We start from the raw sequence: 25,168 nt of genomic DNA on the forward strand, positions 1-25,168 counted from the left end.
GAGTACTGGATGTTTCAGAGGACCCAGGTTCAAGTCCCAGCACCCACATGGCAGCTCATAACTGCCTGTAACTCCGGTTCCTGGGGATCTGACATACTCACACATATACATGCAAGCAAACCACAAATGTAGAGGAAATAAAAATTAAAAAAAAAAAATCAAAGCTGGGAGTTGGTAGTGCACACCTTTAATCCCAGCACTCGGGAGGCAGAGGCTGTTGCATCTCTGTGAGTTCGAGGCCAGCCTAGTCTATAGAGTGAGTGCCAGGATAGTCTCCAAAGCAATACAGAGAAACCCTGTCTTGAAAAACAAAAAGATTCAAGAGAAAAAAGATCCTGGGAGAGATGGCTCAGCAGTTAGAAGCACTTGTTGCTCGTGTAGAGGACCTGGGTTCAATAGCCAGCACCCAAGTGGTGGCTTACAACCATCCATAACTCCAGTTCCAGGGAATCTGATGTCTTCTGGCTTCCACAGGCACCAGGTACACATATGGTGCACATATATACTGCAGGAAATACATACATACATACATACATACATACATACATATAATCTTAAAGAAAGATACGATGACAAGTGCCTGTTGTTAGAGTGTGAGTTTGAAGGGATCCTAAACATCAGTTAAACAAGACCATTATCTCCAAAAAGGGAGAAAATACTGATTGAGCAAGTGGCTTCTACCCCAACCTCCCCACAGAATTACTTTTGCCTGGCTCTGTTTCTCATTTCTGCTTGAAGTCCTTCCATTTGTCATAGACTGGAGGGAACACCAAACAAATGAAAACAAGAGACTGGGTATAGTTATAAGACTTTAAGTTGATATGTTCAGGGGACTGGAGTCAGGCAGCCCTTACTTGCCAGCCCATTTCTCCTACTTCACTCTGCTTCAGCCCCTCTACCTGTTAGATGAAGAGAGTGTGAAGTTTGAGCATGTGTGTAGTAAACACCTGTCATCCCAGGCTAGAGGGTCCTCAAGTACATACTGAATCTAAGACTCCATAAGATAAAACTGTGTGGCATTAGTAGATGGGGGAAGAAGCCATATCAAGTAGTAACTATCTGTTTGACAGGGTCTTCTTATATAGTCCAGGTTGGTATCAGCCTCCCTTGTGCTGAGAACACCCGCTGAAACTTCAGCAACCGTTAGGATGATTTACACAAAGGCTGGAAGCCATTCCATTCCAATAACTTCCAATATGACCTTTTCACTATCATTTCTCTTCTGAGGACACTCCTCGCTAGGGGTCCTTGATTTCCTTACAAAGATTCTGGTTGGAGGAGAAACCCTGTCTCGAAAAACCAAAAGAAAAAAAAAAGAGAAAGAAAGAAGGAAAGAAAGGAAAGGAAGATTCTAAACTAAAAGGGGGGGGGGGGAACGATCTTCGAAATGTTTTGCTTTAAATTGATAACGACTGTAGCTCAACCCTCTGATCTCTAGGGGGCAGTCTAAGAATGTTCTTAGTGAGGGCTAAGTGTCAAATTTTCGGTCTCTAGTAGCTGTTAAAAGTAATAAGGAATGTATTCGATTAAGTGTCCTTACTTTGACTTACAAGGATTTATGTTCATACTTTTGTTAAACTGTCATTTTTATTGTTAAAGTGGATGTTCCTTTTGTTTGGTTTTTCAAAACAGGGTTTCCCTGTGTAGCCCTGGCTGTCCTGGCACTAGCTCTGTAGACCAGGCCTGGCTCGAACTCCTCCCCGAGATCCACCTGCCTCTGCCTCCCAAGTGCTGGGATTAAAGGCGTGCGCCACCACGCCCAGCTTTTATTCCCCCACAACGCAAAATTTAAAAGATGGTTTTAAGGACTGGGCATGGGGGCACACGCCTTTAAGAAGTCTGGCACTCAAGAGGCAGGGGCAAACGGATCTATGAATTCTGGGCCAGCCTGGTCTACAAAATCAGTTCCATGCCAGCCAGGGCTACATTTTTCAGTGTTGTTGGTTTCGCACTTGAGAAATTCACTCTGGGGTCTTTGAGCCACTATTTTAAGGAGTCATTTCTTCTGCTATTCTTGGCCCTAAGACACAAGCAGAGTTTAACAGTTGCAACACTAAACAACTCCTGAGGCGCGGGGCATACCCGCAGGACCGGGAGGCCTCCCGGGGAAACTAGCTTTGGTCCCCATCCTCGCGGCCACCTTCGGAGCCCTCATCACCTTCCGCTGCCTGGGCGCACTGCATCAGTGAGGCCGCTCGTCGCCCTGCGGAGCTGCGGTCTGTCGGCTCCGGTCATCAGTGCGTGTCCACTGTCCCTGCGAAGGAGAGGCCTGCACCGGCCTGGAGCCGGCGACTCCCCGCCTCCCGCTTCGGATCCGGCGACCCCGTGACAGCAGCAAGTTTCTCGTCAGAAACAGCGGCGAAGCTAAGGGACCAATGGCTGCGGCGCGGGCGAGGGGCGTGAGGACGCCTGCACAAACAGTGCACGTCACGGCCAGGCCCCGCCCGCCCCGCCCCGCCCCACCGCGCGGGGAGCCCTTGCCCCGCACCGGGCGGGTGAAATTGTTCGCTGCGGACAACGAGCTGGGTAAGGGGACTGCGACCGGGAGGGACAAGAGGGATAGCAACGGTGGGACCAAGGCGGTCAGTGACGATCCAAATCTTTAGAGTAGCAAAAGGACAAGTACCTCCGTTTAGGAAGTCTCCGAGTGCTCCTGGGGTCGCAGGCTACGTTTCTGTCCGAATTCTGGATAGACACACCCTCCTACCTAAAGTGTTCCGGAGAGTAGGAGCTCAAACCACCACAGAGTGGCATTCCATTATTTAGCAAGCCACCCCTCCCAAGCCTGGGGCCGAGCTGGTAAAATCGGGTTGCTGAAATTAAGGATAGATGGCAGGAAGAGTGGCCCAGACTTAAGGGTAGCAGAATTCGCACCTCTTTCCATCTTCCTGTCTTCCCTATCCGTAACAACCCCACCCCTAGCATCTGAGCAACCAGCAGCTTCTTCCTCTCCACTTTAACCCACCTAGGTCAGATAGGCACTGGGTTTTGAGGAAGACAGTTATAGGACAGAGAGCAGAAAAATTATTTTCCTCCTCTAGCCCATCCCCTGACACCCTGGCCATTGACTTCTCTCAGTTTGCTGAGATCATTAGAATGGCAAAGACTTCCAGGTTAGGGTGGAGACAGTGAATTGGGGTTCAGTTCCTAGGTGGGATATTTGTTTTAAAGGGGTGGAGGGAGGGAACTGGAAAGGCCTGGTTGAATGTTATTACTTGTTTACTCTTTGTATCAGGTCCTCTGAGTAGAGATGAGGATCCTGAGTTCAAAGAGGCCTGTTGTGTTGCACAGGAAGCCAGTTAATGACAAGGCCTGTTTGTATAAATTCAAGGCAGTTTGCTTCTAGGATTCGGGTTCCTTCACCCTAACCGTTAGGTTGCTGCTACCTCTTATCTGTTTTTCTTAAGTCTCTTTAGAAATGGTTATAAACTGGGGGCTGGAGGTGTTTAAGCTCAGTGGTCGAGCACTTGTCTAATATTGTCAAACCCGATTCTGTCCTCAGGTTCCTTGGCCTGGGGCGTTGTTCTCTCTAGAAGTCTTTGTACCTTTCCATCCCCACTCCACCCCCATTCCCTCCAGCCTCTTCAGCACAGTCTAGTACTGCAGTGCTGCAGGTTTACTCCAAGAACCCATTTGGACCCTGCATTCTCAGTCTCCCAAATGTCCCCTCAAAGAGGTCTTCTTGTTTGGAAACCTGTGACTCTTCTTCCTGTAGGTCTGTCACAATGCTGCTTCGGCTGTACAGAACTGTGGTTGTGGGACTTCCACAGGCCATCAGGTGGGTTATCCCATCCCCGAACTTACTCCTAGCCAATCTCGTAATTATCTTATCTGGCTGATATTTATCTTATCTGGGAGATAAGGCAGTGCACAGATGACTCTGGAGGAAAGAGCCATGTTTCACTGGTCCTACCCATCCGGAAGAAACTCAATTCTAACTGAAAACCAATGACTAATGAGGGAGAGGCAGCCACAGACCTTTGCCGGGGCTTGAACAGGACATTCCTGCCACTAAAGATCTCTTTCTTCCAGAGTCAAGTCAACCCCCTCCAGGATCTGCTCCCCAGTGTACTCCACAAATGATTCATTTCAACCCCAGCACCCCAGCCTCACCTTTTCTGATAACTCAAGAACACAGGGATGGAAAGTCATGGGGACCCTGCTAGGCCTTGGTGCAGTGCTGGCCTATCATGATCATCGTTGCAGGGTAAGCAGAAAAGGAGCTTCCTTCGGGACAGAGGGATCTTACACGCTCTTCCCTGTGATGGCTTTGTCTTCATGTACTGCAGAGATACTATCTGTTCGCTTAATTTCCCAGTCTAAGACTGTGGATGGGGTCAGAATGACCTAGAGTGATTTAATGTTCTGTTTGTTCCTTTTGCTTTCTCCCTCCCCTACCTGTAGGCTGCTCAGGAGTCATCACGGATATACACCAAAGAGGACGTGAGGGCCCACAACAGCCCTGAAAATGGAGTCTGGGTAACTCTAGGCTCTGAGGTCTTTGATGTCACAAAATTTGTGCAACTACATCCAGGGGGACCATCAAAACTAATGCTGGCAGCTGGAGGCCCCCTAGAACCCTTCTGGGCCCTCTATGCTGTTCACAACCAGGCTCATGTCCGTGAGTTACTGGCTGAGTATAAGATCGGGGAACTGAACCCCGAAGTTGACATATCTCCCACCTTGGAGGCCTCTGACCCTTATGCCGATGATCCTGTCCGTCATCCAGCCCTGAAGATTAATAGCCAGCGTCCCTTTAATGCGGAGCCTCCTCCTGAACTGCTAACAGAAAACTACATCACACCAAACCCTATTTTCTTCACCCGGAACCATCTGCCTGTACCTAACCTGGACCCAGAAACCTATCGCTTGCATATAGTAGGAGCACCTGGAGGTCAGTCGCTGTCCCTGTCCTTGGATGATTTGTATAAGTTTCCCAAACATGAGGTCACTGTCACTCTGCAGTGTGCTGGCAACCGGCGCTCTGAAATGAGTAAGGTCAAGGAAGTGAAAGGCCTGGAGTGGAGGACAGGAGCCATCAGCACGGCACGCTGGGCTGGGGCACGACTCTGTGATGTGTTAGCCCAGGCTGGTCACCGACTCAGTGAAACTGAGGCCCATGTCTGTTTCGAGGGGCTGGACTCAGACCCCACTGGGACTGCCTATGGGGCATCTATCCCTCTGGCTCGGGCCATGGATCCTGAAGCTGAGGTCCTCCTGGCATATGAAATGAACGGTCAGCCTCTGCCTCGTGACCATGGTTTCCCTGTACGAGTGGTGGTCCCTGGTGTGGTGGGTGCCCGCCACGTCAAATGGCTGGGCAGAGTGAGTGTGGAGTCAGAGGAAAGTCACAGTCACTGGCAGAGGCGGGATTACAAAGGCTTCTCTCCATCTGTGGACTGGGACACGGTAGACTTCGATCTAGCGCCATCAATTCAGGAACTACCTATCCAGTCAGCTATCACAGAACCTCATGATGGGGCAACTGTAGAGTCAGGAGAGGTGACTATCAAGGGCTATGCATGGAGCGGTGGTGGCAGGGCTGTGATTCGAGTGGATGTGTCTATAGATGGTGGACTAACCTGGCAGGAGGCTGAGCTAGTGGGAGAGGAACAATGTCCCAGGAAGGCCTGGGCGTGGCGATTATGGCAGTTGAAAGCTCAGGTGCCAGCTAAGCTAAATGAATTGAACATCATTTGTAAAGCGATAGATGACAGTTACAATGTGCAGCCAGACACTGTAGCCCCCATCTGGAACCTTCGAGGCGTTCTCAGCAACGCCTGGCACCGTGTCCATGTCCACATCGTCCCATGAAAGCATGGAACGGAGCCAAGCCATCTGTACCCAAGAACTACGCAAACTCCTTTCCAACCCATCCTTAACCCTCATTACCATGGAAAAACATTTCCTTCCTCTTCTTGGGTCATAACCCTGTATTTACCTGGTCTTCTTACACTGTAACTGGACACACAAACTGCACATTTCCACCCAGGAACCCACTCTCCTGGCCTCTGACCCTGTGCCAGGAGACAACTGTGAGAAAGCAGTTCTGAAGACAAGGTTTCTACCACACCTCCACTTCTAATGCCTCCTCACCCAGGCCTTATTTTACATCGCTCAGAAACTTCAGCTAAATGTGTGTAGAATGTGTGAGAACCATTTTCTACTGCCTATGGGATGCAAGGGGTTTCCCTCTTAGAGCTATACTTTAAATATATATATATATATATATCAATAAAGTGTCCGTTTAAGATTATGACTGGGACCTCTTGGGGGCTTGGACAGTGAACATGTTGCAAGAGGGAGGCATGAGCCTAACCCAAAGCTAGTGGGATGGAGGTACAGTCGCTGGAAAAACCAAGGAGTGGGTCTTCCTTCTCCCACCTGACTGGCCAGGAGATACCTACGAAGAGAGAAGTGATTGTTTTTAAATGTTTGGTACCCTCAAACCGTTTCCCCAATTCCTGCTTTCTCGGCAGGATTAACAAATAATGCAAAAGGCTGGAAATCAATATTATCTTGGGGAGGGCAGGAGCAAACCTTGGCACCAGGAGCAGGCGTGCTGGGGCACACGGGGCTCCGGCGTGCACCTAGTTTGCAAATTAGATGCAGATGAAGAGATAGAGTTGGCTTAACCTCTGCACGACAGGGCCTTTTGGACTTAAATCTTTCGGCGCTCGGCTATTCTCCCCTAGCTCCTCTCCCTTTTTTTTTTTTTTTTCCCTCAGCAGTCTCCCCGGCTTGGGGGCGCTCGGTGTTTGGCCCAGTCGCCTGTCGGCTGGTAGTGGGACCGGAAGTTATTCCGGAGGGGGGCAATGGCCGTACTGGGGGGGGCTTCGTGGGGGGGCCGATCCCTCCTCAGGTGAAGCCCCTGATGGAGATGGAGCCGCCACCGCTGGGCGCCCGGATCGCGGCTTGGGCCTGGCTGCCGCCGCCTCAGTGACCCCATCCCCCCCGCGCTGGGCCACCTGGGCCAGAGTGGGGGGCCTCCCCAGCCCTCTTCCCACACCCGACACGGCCCTGCTCCCCCAACCCCCAACAGCCTGCGCGCGCGCGGAGACGCCTCAGGTGAGCGAGGGGCGGGGCCCGCGCGAGGCGGGGGCGGGGCTTGGCCCTCGGGGCGGGGCTTGAGCTTGGCGGAGAAGCTGGGGAGGGGCGGGCTGGGTGTGCAGCACCTTGGCCAGGGGCCTCAGAATTGGGGAATGGTAAGAAGAGAGGTCAAGGGAGGGCTGGAGACTGGAACTGACATGTGGGAGGCTCCTGTGTGAGGATAGGACAGAGAGGGACAGAACGACAGAACAAAGCAGCGACCGAGGACCAGAAAAAGCCAGGTGCCTGGGGGCTTCACTGAGAATGCTGGAGGAAAAGACCCAGGCCTACCTAGGACTGTCTCCAGGAGGTGACAGAGTGGGAGAAAGGACAGACTGGAGTGCTGTCTGCTCTGCTGTTTGGGTGAGGAGCATAGGAACCTGAGAAGCAAGGATGGGAAGGAAAAAAAAAAATCCACTACTCAAGAGAGAAACCACAGAGGAAGCCCTATGGTAAACCTCTGGATGGGAGCTACATAAACTTGGGTAGCCAAATATCTCTTTCTAAGTATTAAAGCCATCCTCAGTGCACCTCCTCATACAGACCCATCTCGTTTTCTTTTACCCTTTTCTGCTAGAGTTGTATTGTTTGATTTAGTGGTTGGTTGTGTGTGTGTGGTGTGCATGCCAGGGACAGGACAATTTTGGAGTCGATTCTCTCTTTCCATCTTTACATGGATTCAGGAATTGAAGTGATATCTCCAGGTTTTCAAGGCAAGTGAACCATGGTTGGGTGTTTTGAGACAGGGTCTCTTGTAACCCAGGCCTGGCCTGAACTATGAATCTCGTGATGACCTCTAACCCCTGAACTTGTGGTGATTCTCCTGTCTTGGCCTTCGGGACTGCAGCTCTGCCTCACTGAGTTTTCCTTCAGTTTCTCTGTGGGTTTTTGTTTATTTGGTTGGTTGGCTTATTCGAGACAGGGTCTTACTGTGTAGCCCTCCATTGGCCTGAAACTTACTTACTCTGTAGACCAAGCAGCTCTTAAACTCACAGAGATCCATTCACCTGCCTCCGAGGCCTCCGAGTGCTGGAATTAAAGGCTAGCGCCTCAATGCTCTGCTGTTTGTTTTTAGGCCAGAATCTCATTTCTAGGCTGGCTTCAAATTTGCTATAGCTAAGCATGACTTTGAACTTCTGAACCTTATGCTTCCAATCTCCCAGTGTTGGGATTACAGGCCTTCATCGTGTAAGTCTTGCCATGTGTTTTATTTAAACCATGACCAGCCATTTCTTGGGATAAGTGGGATGTTCAATGAAATGTGGACTTTTTAATATGAGCTATTTCAGATGCAAGATACCCCATTTGCTCATCCAAAGTTGAGAATCTACTAACTGCTACCAGGAATTTTTCTTTCTTTCTTCTTGTCTTTTCTCTTTCTTTCTTTCTTTCTTTCTTTCTTTCTTTCTTTCTTTCTTTCTTTGTGTGTGTGTGTGTGTGTGTGTGTGTGTGTTTCAAGACAGGGTTTCTCTGTGTAGCTTTGTAGACCAGGCTGGCCTAAAATTCAGAGATCTTCCTACCTCTGCCTCCTGAGTGCTGGGACTAAGGGCATGTGCCATCCCTACCCAGTTACCAGAAAGATTTGGTGTGTCACCAACTGATATGTGTAAAAGCTTAGCCCACCTTCTTTCACCACTTTCCTTTTCTCATGAATGAAACCGTCAGCTGTTGTGACTCTTAGTGGTGGCAAGGTCTGAGACACTGCTCTATACTGTTGCCCATGGTTCTTTTAATCTTTGGGGGCTTAAACTCGGGTAAAACCTTTTTTTGGTTTCCAGGCAGAAAGAATTTCCAGTGAGCCAGTAGGAAGAGAATTGTTGGCTGGTAAGATGACTTGGTGGGCGAAAGGTACCTACCACCCAAGCTTTTTTATGTTTGTTTGTTCTTTAGTTTTTTTGGGGGGGAGTTGGTTTTGAGACAGGGTTTCTCTGTGTAGCTTTGGAGCCTATCCTGACTCTCGCTCTGGAGACCAGGCTGGCCTCAAACTCACAGAGATCCGCCTGCCTCTACCTCCTGAGTGCTGGGATTAAAGGTGTTCGCCACCAATGCCTGGCCTCTCTGTTTTTTTTTTTTTTTGTTGTTGTTGTTGTTGTTTTTTGAAGACATGGTTTCTCTATATAGCCTCCCAAGTGCTGGGATCAAAGGTGTGCACCACCACCGCCTGGCCTATCCCAAGCTTTAATGACCTAGATTGAGTTCAGTCCCCAGGACTCGCAGGGTGGAAGGTAGAACCAACCCTGAACATTATCCTCTAATCTCCAAATACATGCTATGACATGCACACACACAGAGTGTTTGCCTTGCAAGCCTGAGGGCCTGAGTTTGAATCTCCAGCATGCATGTAAAAGCCACAACACATATCTGTAATCTCATTGAGGGGAGGGGGGGGCACAGACCAGAGACAGGTGGATTCGTAGATTAATAGCCAGCCAGCCTAACCTGTTAATAACCTCCAGGTTCAGTGAGAGACCCTGTCTCAAAAAATAAGGGGGAAACTGGAGAGACGGTTCAGTGGTTAAGAGCTCATGCTACTCTTCCAGAAATGGGTTCAGTTCTTAGCACTCACACGATGGCTTGTAACAAGCTGTTACTCCAGTTCCAGGGGATCTGACATTCTTTTCAGGCCCTTGCAGGCAGAAGGCATGTACTTGATACACAGACATTCATGCAGGCAAAATACCCTGCTGTCTACGGAGTGAGTGCCAGGGCAGCCAGGGCTACACAGAGAAACCCTGTTTCAAAAAACCAAAAGAAACAAAATAGAGAGTGATCAAGAGAGACAACGAAGGTCAACTTTTTGTCCCTACATAAACACAGGCTTCTTCTTCTTCTTCTTCTTCTTCTTCTTCTTCTTCTTCTTCTTCTTCTTCTTCTTTTCTTTTTTTTTTTTTTTTTTTTTTGAGACAGGGTTTCTCTGTGGCTTTGGAGGCTGTCCTGGAACTAGCTCTTGTAGACTAGGCTTGTCTTGAACTACAGAAATCCTCCTGCCTCTGCCTCCCAAGTGCTGGGATATAAGGTGTGCGCCACCAATGCCCGGCTGAACACGGGCTTCTATATGTGTGCCTGCACACACATGTGCACATAGCACGTGCAATACTCTCACAGAAAGAAGAGTTTTAATTATTTTAAATTTTTATTTAGACTTTCTATTTTATTTCATGTGTATGAGTATTTTTGTCTGCATGCATGTGTGTGTGTACTACGTGCATGCCTGTCGCCTGTGGGGATCAAAAGAGGGTCTCAGATCCCCTAGAACTTGAATTACGAATGGTTGTGAGCCACCATGTTGGTGCTAGGAATCGAATCCTGGTCCTCTGTAAGATTAGCAAGTGCTATTAATCCCTGAGCCACCTTCCCACCAGGCGTGCTCGATTGCCCCAACCCTCTCCAATAAGTGAACAGGACAATAGGGTATTTTGGATCAGGTCTTACTCTGATAAATTAAGACAGGAGCCTCTAGGATCCCTTAAGGGGTTTAGGGCATGTCTTACTGTAAAGGCAGTTTCTGATGAGAGTTATAGAAAACTGTAATTTTTATACTGGAAAAGGAGAAAAACCTTAGGAAAATGTTAATTGTGCTGAAATTTGTAATACTTGTCCAGCGAGAGTCTTCAACCAGACTCTGGGTTGAGAGGTTTCTTTCCTTCCTCATGTCTCGGTAATCTTTCTTGTCTTTCTATCCTGCCCCTTTGCCTGCCCTCGTCTATCTAATAAATCCTGCTGTCTGTCTTCCCTTATCCCTCAAAGCATCTGTGGTAGGCTTGGTATGTTTCTGATCTGTTCCCTGTCAGCTCTAGGGCTTTTCATCCACATGGCCAAGCATATGGCCCCTGAGGCCTGTTTTTCTCCCTTTACTGATATTACTCACTTTGCCTGAGACATGTTTATTTCCTAAGGAAACATGAAAAACAGGTTTCTTTTTGTTTGTTTTTTGTTTTTCAAGACAGATTTTCTCAGTGCAGCTTTGGAGCCTGTCCTAGAACTAGCTCTTGTAGACCAGGCTGGTCTCAAATTCACAGAGATCCTCCTGCCTCTGCCTCCCAAGTGCTGGGATTAAAGGCGTGCGCCACCACCACCTGGCTGAAAAACAGGTCTCTAACTACTTGAAATATTTCCATTTAAGTTAACTCAAATTCTGGGGACAAGGCCAGTTAAAAGATCAAATGAACAGGACAGTGGTGGCCCACACATTTAATCCCAGTAGAGGCAGATGGATCTCCAAATTCAAGGCCAGCCTGGTCTCCAGAGTGAGTTCCCGGACAGCCAGGACTATTACACAGAGAAACCCTGTTTCAAATCCCTCACCCAAAAAAGGTCATATGGGACAAAGTTTAAAACAATGTCTTGGGGGGCTGGAGAGCTGACTCAGTGGTTAAGAGCACTGGCTGTTCTTCCAGAGGACCTAGGTTCAGTACCCTGCACCCACATGGCAGCTCACAACTGTCTGTAACTCCAGTGATAGGGGACCTGACACCCTCAGGAAGACATGCATGTAGACAAGACACTAATGTACATAAAATGAATAAATAAATTTTTAAACAAGCAATGTCTTGTTTGGTAGGTGTGTATAAAACACCCAGCTAGTGATTCCTCACCTCTTCCTTGGTAGTGTACAAGCCTCCCCACAGCCAAAGCCAGAGAATCCAGACATCCCCTTAGTTCATAAGACTAGCAAGAAGGATGGGCCCCTCAGACAAAAATAGTGTTAGAAGAAACTGACTTTACCACTGGAAAGCAGGTATGTGTGTGGGGGGGGAGGGGTGTGTGTCTGGAGCTTCTGCCGGGGAAGCTTCTTCAGTGTGATCAGAACTGGCTTTGTGTGAGCAGCTTAGAATTTTGTCTTGCCCCAGTCAACAGACATTGGTGCCACCAACACACTGACACCCCAGTGCAGCAAGTTCAAGGACAGCTTCTAAGCAACCCTCTTCACCTCAGGAGGTTAAGAGTCACATATTCCAAGACATGACTTTTTTTTTTTTTTCCAAACTGGTCACTTTTGAAGCAGAAGATTATCTCTTTCAGGTATTTGAAATTATGCAGAAGTCTTGATGCGGATAGGGTTGTAAAAAAATTGGGGGATACAGAAAATACTGTCTTTGGTGACAATGCCAGTATTGACAAGTCCTTAATACAAGCCGGTCCAAAGAGTTCACTGTTGTTTTTGCAACTGAATTTTCTTTTCATCTCCTCTTAGTTTGAAATCTGCATCTTATACTCTCTATTCGCGTGGGATAAACTTATCCCACGTTTTACTGCTGCTGCCCCCACCCCCCGCCATGATCCACAAAAGAATTCTTTTCTCTTAAATTGACATACAGTTTATTTCCCCCTAGTTTCACTCCTTCTTTACACACCCACATACCTGCTAGCTACGGATGTTAAAGAAGGGGTAAGTTATTGTTGGTCAGGAGTATCTAGCCTCATTTTACTTGTAGGAGCAACAAGAACTGGGGGCTCCGTGGATGCAGACAGTGCTGTGTCAGAGGCAGGGAGAACTCCCTTTCTTTGTTGGTCTCATGATTCTGCTGGCTGGAGAAGGCTTTGAGTTCCAGGCTGTTAATTTGCCCCTTCTCAGAATCATCATAGACTTTGTCCTGGAAACAGAGAAACAGGGCCAAAGTTTGCCAGACAAAAACATCTAAGAACTTGTAAAGTTGATGTCAAGCTGGTCCCTAGATGAGACAGACCTGGTAGGCACTAGTCAGCACGTAACTTCATACTGGACTAGGGCTGTTTTTAACCATAAAAAGATCCAGTGAGCACCTGTTTGGTATTGTTCTCCAGCCCACGGTTTCTGAAAAGACACAAGACTAAGAGGATTATTCTTTATAAATCTTGTGTTTCCAGTTCAAGGATTTAAGTCCCTGTTCACAGACCCAAAAACCATTCATGGGCTAAGTATGAGACTGAGGTTCCTATCTCCAGCACCCACATAAATGCCAGGAGTGGTGGCTCACCTGTAATCCCAGCATGTGATAGAAATGGGAGCTCCAGGACAGGCTGGCTCACTGCATTAGATAAATTAGAGAGTTCTGGGTTTCATTGAGAGACCCTGGCTCTCAGTGAAGAGAGAAAGACACCCAACATCAATCTCTGGGCTCCACATGCACACATGCGTGTGTATGCTCACACACATGTGCACCCACAAGAATATTGAGCGTGCATACGTTCACTCATACTGAGAAACAGAAAACAGGGTTCCCCAAGCTTTCCAGCCAGGGCAAGATTAAATAAACCGTGGGACAGAAACGTCTGCTCATATCCCCGGTTCTATTTCTGCTACTTGTTAACCAGATAAGTGGCTTTTGGCTTGGTTCTGTCTCCAAAAGATTAGAGATCAACTTTCAACTCCATTCCATCTCTAAGCTCTAAGGGCCTCTGTCCTAGGCCTGGTTCAGGAAATAAAGAGGCTTACCAAAGTGGCTTACCACAAGCAAGAATCTTTGTTACCCACGGAGCCTGGAAATATCTTTCTGGCCCAAGCAACAGTGAACTCTTTGGAGGAGCATGTATCAGGGACTCCTGGCCAGAATTGACACCAAAGACAATGTTTCCCACATTTTTAGAATTTTGCCACCCTGCTCCAATCAAGATTTCTCTGTAATTCCAAGCACTTATCTGGGGAAACGTTGACTTTAAAACTGACTATTCTGCCGGGAGATGGTGGCACACGCCTTTAATCCCAGCACTCGGGAGGCACAGGCAGGCAGATCTCTGTGAGTTCGAGGCCAGCCTGGTCCCCAGAGCGAGTGCCAGGATACGCTCCAAAGCTACACAGAGAAGCCCTGTCTTGAAAGACAAACAAACAACAACAACAACAACAAAAAACTGACTATCCTGAAGCTCAAATTAATACCAGCATGGTAGCACACAACTATAACCCATCCAAATATGAAGGGGGCTGAGGCAGGAGAATTGCTGTGATTTTTCAGGACAGTGTAGGCTGTACAGTCCGTCCAGACGAGGTTGAACTCCATATCAAGATTCTGTTGGGTAGATGAGATGGCTCAGCAGGTAAAGGCACTGGAGTTCTGTCCTGGAACCCACTTGGTGGAATGAGAGAGCCAACTCCCTCCACACATGCTCATACACATCCCCAAAAATAAAAATAAAAATTAACTTAGGGGCTAGAGAGATGGCTTTGTGGTTAACAGCACAGCCTGTTCCTCCAAAGGATCTGGGTTCAATTCCCATCCCCAGGGGACCTGACACCCTCTTCTGCCCTCCTCAGGCACCAGACACACATATGGTGTGCAGACATACATGTAGGCAAAACACCTGTCTACATAAAATCATAACTGGAAAGTCTGAAAAAGGATTCAGTTGGGGTGGGGGTGGGGGTTGGTAACCTGCAAGGTGTCTCAGTAGGTAGGAGTGTTTGCCACTAAGCCTGATGTCCTGAGTTTGTTCAACCCTGGAGCCTACATGGCAGAAGGAGAAAACTGACTCTTATTAGTGGCCCTCCAACATCCCCACTTATGCTGTAGCGTGAATGCCCACAAATATATACACAAAACAAAAAATTTAAATAAAATAAAGATGAAAAAATTTGAAGATTGTTTCAGGCCTGGAGAGATGGCTCAGCTGTTCAGGTCTCTTTCACTCTTCTGGAGGACCTGGGTCCAGGTCCCAGCACTCATGATGAGGAGCTAACAGCCACCTGTCACTGCAGTTGCAGGGGGATATGATACTTCTGGTCTTAGTCACCGATACTCACATACATGTATTTTTTTTTCTGAATTTTATGTATGGGGAGGGCAGTGTGTGCACATGAGTGCTGGTGTATGTGGAAGCCCAAAGAGAGCGTCAGATTTCCTGGAGCTGGAGTTACAGGTGGTTGTGATCTGCTATGGGGGCTGGGGACTCGGGTTTATTTTATTTTATGGGTATGGGTGTTTCAGCCTGCATGTGTGTCTATGAAGTGTGTGTGCAATGCCTGAAGAATCCAGAAGCCAGCAGACCCCTTGGAATGAGAGTCACAGACAGTTGTGAAGTACCGTGTGAGTGCTGGGAAGCTGGGAATAAAACCAAGGTCCTGTGGAAGAACTATCAGTGCTCTTAAGCACTGAGCCATCTTTCCAGTCCCCAAAATAATAAAATATCCTCAAGAGACTTACTTGGGCTGGAGAGAGAGTTCGTTTGGTTGCAAGTCCAAACCCCTAGAATCCATGTTTAAAAAAAAAATAGAATAAATAAATCGCCAGGGGTGATGCCTCAGTCCTAGTCCCGGGGAGATGGGGACAAGAGGATCCCTGAGGCTCATTGGCCAGCAACCCTCACTACTTGCCCAGTTCCAGACCAATGGGAGGCCTTGTCACAAAAGTCATGGTGCAGCTGGGTGGGATGGATCCACAGGGGAAGGCGCTTGCTGTCAAGTGTCAAGCCAACTTCAGTTTTGTTGCAGGGGCCCCACATAGCAGAGGGAAAGGGCCCCTCCCTCAAGTTGTCCTCTAACCTCGACATGTGCCCCCCCACACACACACATACAGGAATGACAGCCAAAGTTGTCCTCTGGCATTCCCAAAAGTACACACACACCCACACCACACACACTCTCACCACACTTAAATAAAAATTAAAAAGGATTTTGTCTTGAAAACAAAAAAAATGAATAAAAATTAAGAATTAATAAATGTCTCATTAGCTGGGAGGTGGTGGTGCACGCCTTTAATCCCAGCACTCGGGAGGCAGAGGCAGGTGGATCTATGTGAGTTCGAGACCAGCCTGGTCTACAAGAGCGAGTTCCAGGACAGCCTCCAAAGCCACAGAGAAACCCTGTCTCGGAAAAACCAAAACCAAATAAATAAATGAATAAATCTCTCATTGAGCTCCCCTCCTCTGCTTTCTCTACACCTCCAAGCATGAAGCTGAGCAGTGACCTTAAAGAGTTGTTCCATAAACACAGGGCTTAGACACTCAGGTGCTTATACACAGAAAGTGTCATCTCTTGTGCCCTGTGTCCTGTGGTTTAAAGTAATTAGTTCGGTCTTTTTCCTTAGTCTCTTAAATCCTGAAATGGGGTATGGATGGGGGGTTACAGTGGAGAGAGCTCTCTCTCTCTCTCCTGCAATCTTCATGAGGAGGACAAGGAAGCAAAAAGAATGAGAGAAAAGATTCGGCCATCTGAGCTCTAAAATGAGACAATGAAGTCCCCCGTCCTGGTGTGGTGTTTCCACCCTTCTTAAAGACTGGCCATTCCTGGCATGACCTCTGTGCTGCTCCTAAAGCACTTGGAGACCGAATCTGGACTTCTTTATCTGGTTTATACATAAACATAGAGTAAGAGCCTGTTGGAGCTGCCTTTGCTCAGCCAGAGTCTATTTCCTGGAAAGGGGTGTGCAGCCAGTGACAGACAATACATTTGCCTACATTTATCTCTAGTCCTGTTCCCTCTGCAGCCCCATTCTGTGAACCCCTCGGAGGAAGTAAATCCAGCTTCCAGCATATCGTTGCTCATACTTCATGCTGTTTGGGGAGGCACGCACAAGAGGGGATAACACTGTGGATCTGGCCTACTCAAGGTTCCTCAATTGCTCACACTAAGACTTTGGAAACTATGTTTGAACTTGTTGAGAACTACTAGACTGCATCTCAAACTCAGGTCCTAAGGGGAACCAGAAAATGTCCCCACTGCCATTTGGAACCATAAGTATGGCATGGAGCCATAGATCACAAGGAGTGTGCTTTATATCCCCAGAGTTTGTCATGTCATTCCTTTAAACCGGATTCTCTGGCAGATTTGAATGCTTTTGCTTACTGAAGACAACCATATTATTTTAGCCTATTAAAGCTAGCAGGACATGGTGGCTCACACCTGTAAAATCCCAGCGTTTGGAAATAAGTTTGAGGTCATCCTCAGCTGCATAGTGAGTTCTGGGACAGCCTTGGCTATAGAGTGAGACCTCTATAAACAAACAAACATGATAGATAGATAGATAGATAGATAGATAGATAGATAGATAGATAGATAGATAAAATAGGACATGGTGACACATGGCCTGTGATATCAACATTTGGGAGGTGAGGATGATCAGGACCCCAAGCTCATCTTCAGTCACATGGCAAGCCAGAGGCCAACCTGGGGAATACAAAACCTGGTCTCAAAAATTTAACATGAGAACACTAAAAAGGTTCTGGAGAGATGGTTCAGAGGTTAAGAGCACTGACTGCTCTTCCAAAGGTCCTGAGTTCAGTTCCCAGCAACCACATGATGGCTCACAACCATCTGTAATGAGATCTGGTGCCCACTTCTGGTCTGCAGGCAGACATGCAGACATGCAGACAGAACACTGTATACATAATAAATAAATAAATCCACAGGAAAAAACAAAACAAAAGAAAACAAACAAACAAAAAAACACCAGGCAGTGGTGGTGCATGCCTTTAATCCCAGCACTATGGAGGCAAAGTCAGGTGGATCTCTGAGTTCGAGACCAGCCTGGTCTACAAAAGCTAGTTCCAGAACAGGCTCCAAAGCTACACAGAGAAACCCTGTCTCAAAAAACAAAAAACAAAAAAAAAGAAGAAAGAAAGAAAGAAAGAAAGGAAGGAAGGAAGGAAAAGAGAGAGAGAAAGAAAGAAAGAAAAAAGAAAGAGAGAAAGAAAGAAAAAGAACCCAAAACAATAGAGAATAATCCCAGCACTCTGGGATGCAGAAGGATCTCTGAGTTCCAGGCCAGCCTCGTCTATAGAGTGAGTTCCAGGACAGCCAGGGCTACACAAAAAATGAACAACAACAATGTCAGTTTATTTATTACATGGAGAAAATTTTACTTTCCCATATATTTTTCCTAAATAGTTAGGGCCATTTTGAGTGTTTGGGGAGACAGAAGGGGTGGTAGAATGGATCTGCCCTTGGAGGTCAGATTTGGACTGACCTCTCTGCCCCTTGTCAAGGAGTCGCTAGGTAGTTCTCTCTGGAAAGGATGCTGCTTTCAGCCATTCTTGGCAAAGGTAATAGCCTGTGGGAGAAAGCCATTGCCTGGAGGACTCTGGTTATGGGGACAAGTGACCCAAAACATGGGGAGAGGGCTGGTGAGATGCCTCAGTGGATAATGATGTTTACAGCCGAAGCTTTGATCACTGAGACCCACTTGGATGATTGAAAGAAAACCAGCTCCTACAAGTTATCCTGTGACCCACATAGGCCTGCTGTGGCATCTCTTTCTCTCTCTCTCTCTCTCTCTCTCTCTCTCTCTCTCTCTTTCTCTCTCTCTGTCTCTCTGTCTCTCTCTCTGTCTCTCTGTCTGTCTCTCTCTCATACACACAAATAATTTAAATAAATAATAAATATGGGGAGGACCAGGGAGACTTGCCTGGCATGTGTGAAGACCTGGCTTCAGCCTCTAGAGTGGCAGGCCAGGGAGTGTTCTCTCTTTCATCCCAGAGATCACCATGACTAATATTTGATCTCTTACAGAGATGTTTCCTTCTTAGAGGGAGAAAGGGGGAGAGACTGGCTGTTTCTAGCTGCTTTGCAATCAGCCCACTGAACTGAATTTACAATATACTGCACAAGTCTCCATCATTGTATGGAATTATGATTTTGTTTTTGCTTTGAATCAGGGTCCTGCTATGTAGTTCAGGCTGGCCCCCAGACTTCATGGCAGTTCTCTTGTTTCAACCTTTCAAATGCAGGGGTGTGCCATCGTGTGTGTGTGTGTGTGTGTGTGTGTGTGTGTGTGTGTGTGTGTGTGTCTGTGTGTCTGTGTGTCTGTGTGTGTCTGTGTGTGTCTGTGTGTGTGTGACCATCCACCTGTGGCTGAGACAGGTTCTCTCACTGGCCTGAAACTTGCCAAGTATACTAGGCTGTCTGGTCAGCAAGCCTGAGGGATCCACCTGTTCCCAACTTCCCAGTGCCGATATTGCAGATGTACAAGTACAGCCATCACGCCTGGTCTCTTCCTTCCCCTTTCCTCTCTTCAGGCTGACCTCGAACTTGTTATGTGGTTGAGAATGATCTGCACCCACCTCCCAAACCCTGGAATGACAGGCTTATGCTGTTGCACCTATTTTTGTGCAGCACTGACAACTGAACGCAGGGCCCCTACTTCCTGCTAAGTTGTGTTATAGTGGCAAACCGAGTCTCCTCATTCTTTTTTTTTTTTCCGAGACAGGGTTTCTCTGGGTAGCTTTGGAGGCTGTCCTGGCACTCGCTCTGGAGACCAAGCTGGCCTTGAACTCACAGAGATCTGGCCTGTCTCTGCCTCCCGAATGCTGGGATTAAAGGCGTGCACCACCAACGCCCGGCGAGTCTCCTCATTCTTAATGGCTCTGAGCTCAAGCTGTGTGACACATTTTTGGCAAAATTGGTACTCATCTGCTTCCAACTGATCCAAACGCCAAGATGGTAATCCGGAAGTGAGAGTGGTCTGCAGCAGGCTGTGCACTGTGTGGTTTCCTTTTCTTTCTTTCTTTTTTCCAGACAGGGTTCTCTGTGTATTCCTGGCTGTCCTTCCAAACTGGCCAGACTGGCCTCAAACTCACAGAGATCCACCTGCCGCTGCCTCCCGAGTGTTGGGATTGAGGGTGTGCGCCACCATTGCCGGACACTCAGTATTTTTTTTTTTTTTCTGAAAGCTAAAAGCAAATCAGCAGATGGACTTTACTCTTTGCCCAAATCTTCCCACAGCACATGACTCTCAACTTTCCTACTCTCCACCCCTTCAAGCCTCTCCTCCCCTACCTGAGCAGGCCAGCAGCTCTGTCTCCTTAGAGAACCTGGGTCAATTTAGGCAGAGCCTGCTAGAGACACCCTGCTGGGTAGTATATGGAGAAAGAAGTTAGCAATCCAATATGAACTTGGGTCAAAGACCTCAGACGGGAAGGAAAGTGGTTTAAAGCAACATGAATACATTGGGCCTGGTGGTACACACCTGTAATCCCATCACTTGGGGGAGACCAAGGCAAGAGTGTGACCATGAGTCTGGGTCAGCCTGGGCTACATAGTGATAACTAGGACTACAAAGCAAGACCTTGTCTATACACACACACACACATACACACACACACACACACACACACACACACACACACACACACGTATGTACATGTACACGCAGACGTACACACACTCCCAAAAGGAAACACTCCTCAGATCTTTCTGGAAACTGGGCCATTTTGAAAAGGATCCAAGAAGGAGCCACCATTCCTGAGGCAGCCCTTCAACTGGAAAACTAGTACAACTTGTTCTGCCTCTTAAAAAGAAACCCCTCTCCTACAAGGGTTACTCTAAAGAAACATTTTTTTTTAATTTTACTTATTTATTTATTTGCTTACTTACTTATTTTGTTTTGCTTTGTTTTATATTGTTTGAGACAAGGTCTCCTGGAGCCCAGGGTGGCCTTAAACTCAACTTTGTATCTGAGAATGACATTAAACTTCTGCTCTTCCTGACTCCACAATGCCACGGACCCAGCTCAAGGCTTTGTGCATGCTAGGAGGCAAGCACTCCTCAGCTGCACTGCAGCCCCAGCCCTAGCCTAGCTTTTGAAAGGAAGCAATACAGTGTAAAGGAAAGAGCACACCTCAGGGACAGGCCAGGTGTCTCAGTGCCTAGGAGCATGCACTACCCATGCAGACGACCCAGCACCTGCATTGGATGGTGCAGAATTGGTTTTGTTGTTGTTTTCTTTTTTGGTTGTTTGTTGTTTGTTTTTCCAAGACAGGGTTTCTCTGTATAGCCCTGACTGTCCTGGCACTCACTCTGTAGACCAGGCTGGTCTCGAACTCACAGAGATCCACATGTCTTTGCCTCCTGAGTGCTGGGACTAAAGGCGTGCGCCACCAATGCTCAGCACAGAATTGTTTTTAACTCCAGCTCCAGGAGAATCCAGTGCTTCTAGCCTCTAAAGGCACCTGCACTCACATGCACAAATGTGCACGCACACTCACAGTCACACACACGCACACGCACACACGCACGCACGCTTTAAAAATAATAAAAATAAATCCTTAAAGAAAGAGCATTCCTCAGAGAAGCAGGAAAGCTTTGTTCTGATTCTGGTTTTAGTGGGGACAAGCCTTTCGACATCAGCTTAACTGCTTTAAGCCTCAGTTTTTCCAAACAGAAAATGGGAAAACCCTTTCCCTTCTGTATCGGGGAGGGGGACATTTGAGGGAATTCATGCATAACACTCTGAGCTTTGTAGTTGTTTTGGGGAAAAAGTTCCAAAGGCCATTTGTGGAGCTGATGATTTCTGAGTACCACCTGGCCTCCTTTGTCTTGGGATCTCTGACCACCTCGAGATTTGCGGCTAGTTCGAAAGGGTCTGAGTTATCTGACCGTGCACACTCGGGCTCTTCTAATCATGGCCCCCAAGGGAAACTTTAAGCAACCACTTATAATCTCGGCTGGTTGGAACTGGAAATGCAGCTCAGAGCTGTGGCTTGTTCTGAAAAGTCTGGTTCCAAAGCTCAGTCCATCCCAGGAGGTCAAGACAAGAGGAGTTGAAAATAATCTCAGGATTGTTCCCACTCACCCAGGATTCCTGAGGTTAATGCTGATAATGTCTGATGAGATCAAAGGAAGGGTTGCTTTGCAAGAGTGAGCACAAGCCTGCATTCCGAGCTCTCTCATGAGCGTAGCTCCACATAAGATCTGGGAAGCCAAACAGACATCACCCCCACCCCCCTACCCCCACCGCCCATGAGCCAGTCCATGTTCCCATAATAGAGCTTTGCAAATGAGCCACACTTTCATCTATCTGCCATAGCGGAAGCCTTCAAATGAGCACACTTTCATCTATCTGCCGTAGCCGAAGCCTTCAAAGGGTTCTTGACTCCTGGTGGCATCTCAAGTTGCTTCCTAGCTTCACTCTTGTCCCTGCAGATCTGCCCCAGGGGCATTTATTTCTATCAGGAGAGGCAAAAACACATAGATTATTTTTAAAAGATGTATTTATTTCATTTTATCTGTATGCACGCTCACCTGTATGTAAAATGACCATGTGTGTGCAGTGCTCCTGGAGTCCGAAGGAGGACATCTGGTTTTTCTTCTGAGATTTTATTTTTATTTTATGTGTAAGAGTATTTGCTTGGGTGAATGTCTGTGCACCATGTGTGTGCCATTCCCACAGAGGCTGTAAGAGAGCCCTGGATCTGTGGGACTCGGGTTACAGTCATTTTTTAGCAGCTCTACAGGCACTGGGAATTAAACCTAGATAGATCCTCTGGACGAGCAACCAGTTCTCTTAACCACAGAGCCATCTCTCCAGTCCCAAGAGTTTCTCTGTGTAGCCCTAGCTGTCCTGGAATTCCATCTATAGACCAGGCCTGGAAAAGATCCACCTGCCTCTGTCTCCTGAGAGCTGGGATTGAAGGCGTGTGCTACCAACTCCAAGTGTGCTCTCTCTCTCTCTCTCTCTCTCTCTCTCTCTCTCTCTCTCTCTCTCTCTCTCTCTGTGTGTGTGTGTGTGTGTGTGTGTGTGTGTGTCTCAACACAGGGCATAGGGTCTTACTATGTAGCTCTGACTAGCCTAGAACTACATTTCATAGGCGAGGCTGGCCTTGAACTCATAAGAGATCCATTTCCCTCTGCCTCCCAAATGCTGGGATCCGAGACATAAACCACCATGCCTAGCTCTAAATAGATTTTTTTCTTGTCCTCCTCCCAAGGACTCTATTACAATAATTATCACTTTAATTGTTTAATACTCTGCTGTCTGATTTCCCATAAATAGACTAACATGCTTTTATTTTTATTTTTTGTTTTTTTGTTTTTTTGAGACAGGGTTTCTATGTAGCTTTGGGGCCTGTCCTGGAAGTAACTCTGAAGACCAGGCTGGCCTCAAACTCACAGAAATCTGCCTGCCTCTGTCTCCCAAGTGCTGGGACTAAAAGCATACACCAACACTGACCAGCTTTTTTTTTTTTTTTTTTTTTTTTGACTAACATACATTTTAAAATTCTCTCTTAAAGGTGTGGTGGCCCACACCTTTAATCTCAGCACTCAGGAGGCAAACTCAGGCAGATCTCTTATGAGTTTGAGGTCAGCCTGGCCTACATCATGAATTCTAGGGTAGCCAAGGCTACATAGAGAAAAAAAACGAAAACAAAACAAACAAAAACCCAACTCTCTCCTTCTTAAATAATTATTTATTTTTTGAGACAGGATTTCACATAGCCCAGGCTGGCCTCAAACTCACCATATAGCTGAGGCTAGTCTTGAACCCCTGATCCTCCTGCTTCTACTTACTAAGTGTTGACAGGTGGACAGGTGTATGCACTTGTTTTTTCTTTAACATAAACATAGTAGGACTGGAGAGATGGTCCAGATGTTAAGAGCAATTACTGTGTTGTAAAGGACCAGGGTTTCAGTTCCCAAAACCCACAGGGTAGCTCACAAATTTCCGTTTCAGGTGATTCAGTGCCCTCTTCTGGCCTTTTCAGACACTGCACTCATAAGGTACAAATAAATACATCCTGGCATAACACTCATACCCCAAAAAATAAAATTTAAACATAGTTTTAAAAATTAAAAAGAGGCCATGAGGAGGTGGCACACGCCTTTAATCCCTGCACTCAGGAGGCAGAGGCAGGCGGATCTCTGTGAGTTTGAGGCCAGCCTGGTCTACAGCTCGAGTTCCAGGACAGCAAAGGCTATACACAAAGAAACCTTGCCTTGAAAAAAAAATTTTAAATAAAATAAACATTGACCATGGGAAAGCCATTTGAAAGTCTAAGCATGGGAACCAGGTGTGGTGATACAGAACTTTAATTTCAGCACTTGGGAGGCAGAGACAGGCAGATCTCTGTGAGTCTGAGGCCAGCCTGAAGTCTGGTCTACATTGAATTTTCCAGGACAGCCAGAGCTATATAGAAAGCCTGTCTCAAAACAAAGAGAAGAAACTTCAGGCGTGAGGGCGTAGAGGCGCTGAGTGTTTGCCTAGCATGTGTGAGGCCGTGGATTTGGTACTCAGCACATGACTAAAAAGTTTATTATACCTTCAGCAAAGTTGTCACTGGCCGGGTGGTGGCACACACCTTTAAATGCCAGCACTCAGGAGGCAGAGGCAGGTGAATCTCTGTGAGTTCGAGACCAGCCTGGTCTACAAGAGTGAGTTCCAGGACAGCCTCCAAAGCCACAGAGAAACCCTGCCTCAAACCCCCTCCCATGAAAAAAAGAAGTTGTCACTGAACCTTGAGGGGACTTCTCTCCGATTCTGAATTCCTGCCACCTTGCCTTCTGCTACACACACCCCGTAAGAAAAACACACCTCTAAATAACTGAATTGGCTTTCCCGGCTCCTGGAACCCAAGATCCTCTAGCCTTCATCTCCTAATGCTGGAATTACCGCGGTGCAGCAGCACCCTTGTCCGGTTCAGCTTCTCTCTGATCCTCTATGAAGCTGCTTCTTTGCTTCAACAGGGCAGGTGTGTAACCTGTCTGCCACGTCAGCCCCTCTGAAGAGTGAAGGCACAGCCTCAAAATCCAGAACCACTTGACTAAAGTAGTGTGAGTGTGCCTATCTCAGAAGCGCAAGAGTCCTAAAGAACTTATGAGGCAGAGACAGGCACCCATACAGTGAGTTCCAGGCCAGCCAGCGCTGTGTGTCTCAGTAAATAAATAAATAGAAGGTAGATTGAAGTAAATCTCTGCATTTATAAGTCATGATACATTGTCTATTACCCAGGACCAAAAAAAAAAAAAGTTTTGTTCTGATCCTTTAGATTTCTTGTTTACTAGAGAATGTAAAACAGAACAAAAACAAACAAACAAACAAACAAAGAAAACACCTCATCCCTCCCCAGCTGTGGCTCCTAACAGTCGGTCTTTTCTCTTTCAACAGGATCTCTTTAAGATGGACATAGAAGACTTCAATGGCCGCTCCTATATGTCTGGTATGCCTACTGTGTGTTCCATTCAGATGGGCGTGGGAGCAGACACTGCCCTGTGGATGAAGGCAGAGAGCCTTCAGCCCTGGCACACCACTTCTACTTGGCTAAATGTCAGTCGCAGCTGCCACTCAGTGCGGTAGTGCTTGGAGGTAGTGTGCAACCTGCTGTGGTTTTACATTCCTAACGGTGCTTCTTCTTTTCGTATTGTGGAGAGGGAAGGGAATAAAAGTGGATACTATGA

At 47.2% G+C, this 25,168-nt stretch overlaps 2 protein-coding genes across 6 annotated transcripts in view; both read left to right on the plus strand.

The window, feature by feature from the left end:
* The first annotated feature begins 2,395 nt into the window (after positions 1-2,395).
* Positions 2,396-25,168, plus strand: Suox (sulfite oxidase). 2 transcript variants are annotated; one of them, XM_035451023.1, is made up of 6 exons: positions 2,396-2,526; positions 3,716-3,778; positions 4,033-4,207; positions 4,405-7,068; positions 8,868-8,913; positions 24,879-25,168. In XM_035451023.1, the coding sequence occupies exons 2-4, from the start codon at positions 3,726-3,728 to the stop codon at positions 5,812-5,814; spliced, it is 1,638 nt and encodes a 545-aa protein (XP_035306914.1). In that variant the 5' UTR covers positions 2,396-2,526; positions 3,716-3,725; the 3' UTR covers positions 5,815-7,068; positions 8,868-8,913; positions 24,879-25,168. The 2 variants fall into 2 exon arrangements, with proteins under 2 accessions (XP_035306914.1, XP_027247955.1); XM_027392154.2 differs by lacking the exon at positions 8,868-8,913.
* Positions 6,930-25,168, plus strand: part of Ikzf4 (IKAROS family zinc finger 4) — a 40,139-nt gene continuing 21,900 nt past the window's right edge. Inside the window, exons 1-3 of one of the 4 annotated variants that reach the window (XM_035451022.1) lie at positions 6,981-7,068; positions 8,868-8,913; positions 24,879-24,930. In XM_035451022.1, coding sequence (XP_035306913.1) covers positions 24,891-24,930 — 40 coding nt within the window. In that variant the 5' untranslated portion in view covers positions 6,981-7,068; positions 8,868-8,913; positions 24,879-24,890. Of the gene's footprint in view, positions 7,069-8,867; positions 8,914-24,878; positions 24,931-25,168 lie in introns of all 4 variants that reach the window. The other 3 variants (XM_035451021.1, XM_027392155.2, XM_035451020.1) reach the window with 3 other exon arrangements.

Source organism: Cricetulus griseus, assembly GCF_003668045.3.
Source record: "Cricetulus griseus strain 17A/GY chromosome 1 unlocalized genomic scaffold, alternate assembly CriGri-PICRH-1.0 chr1_0, whole genome shotgun sequence".
Taxonomy (NCBI): Eukaryota; Metazoa; Chordata; class Mammalia; order Rodentia; family Cricetidae; genus Cricetulus; species Cricetulus griseus.

Coding starts and splice junctions, on each gene's coding strand:
- Suox (XM_035451023.1), top strand. CDS start 3,726: ATGCTGCTTCGGCTGTACAGAACTGTGGTTGTGGGACTTCCACAGGCC. Junction 3,779..4,032: donor GGACTTCCACAGGCCATCAG/GTGGGTTATCCC, acceptor TCTTTCTTCCAG/AGTCAAGTCAACCCCCTCCA. Junction 4,208..4,404: donor ATCATGATCATCGTTGCAGG/GTAAGCAGAAAA, acceptor CCCTACCTGTAG/GCTGCTCAGGAGTCATCACG.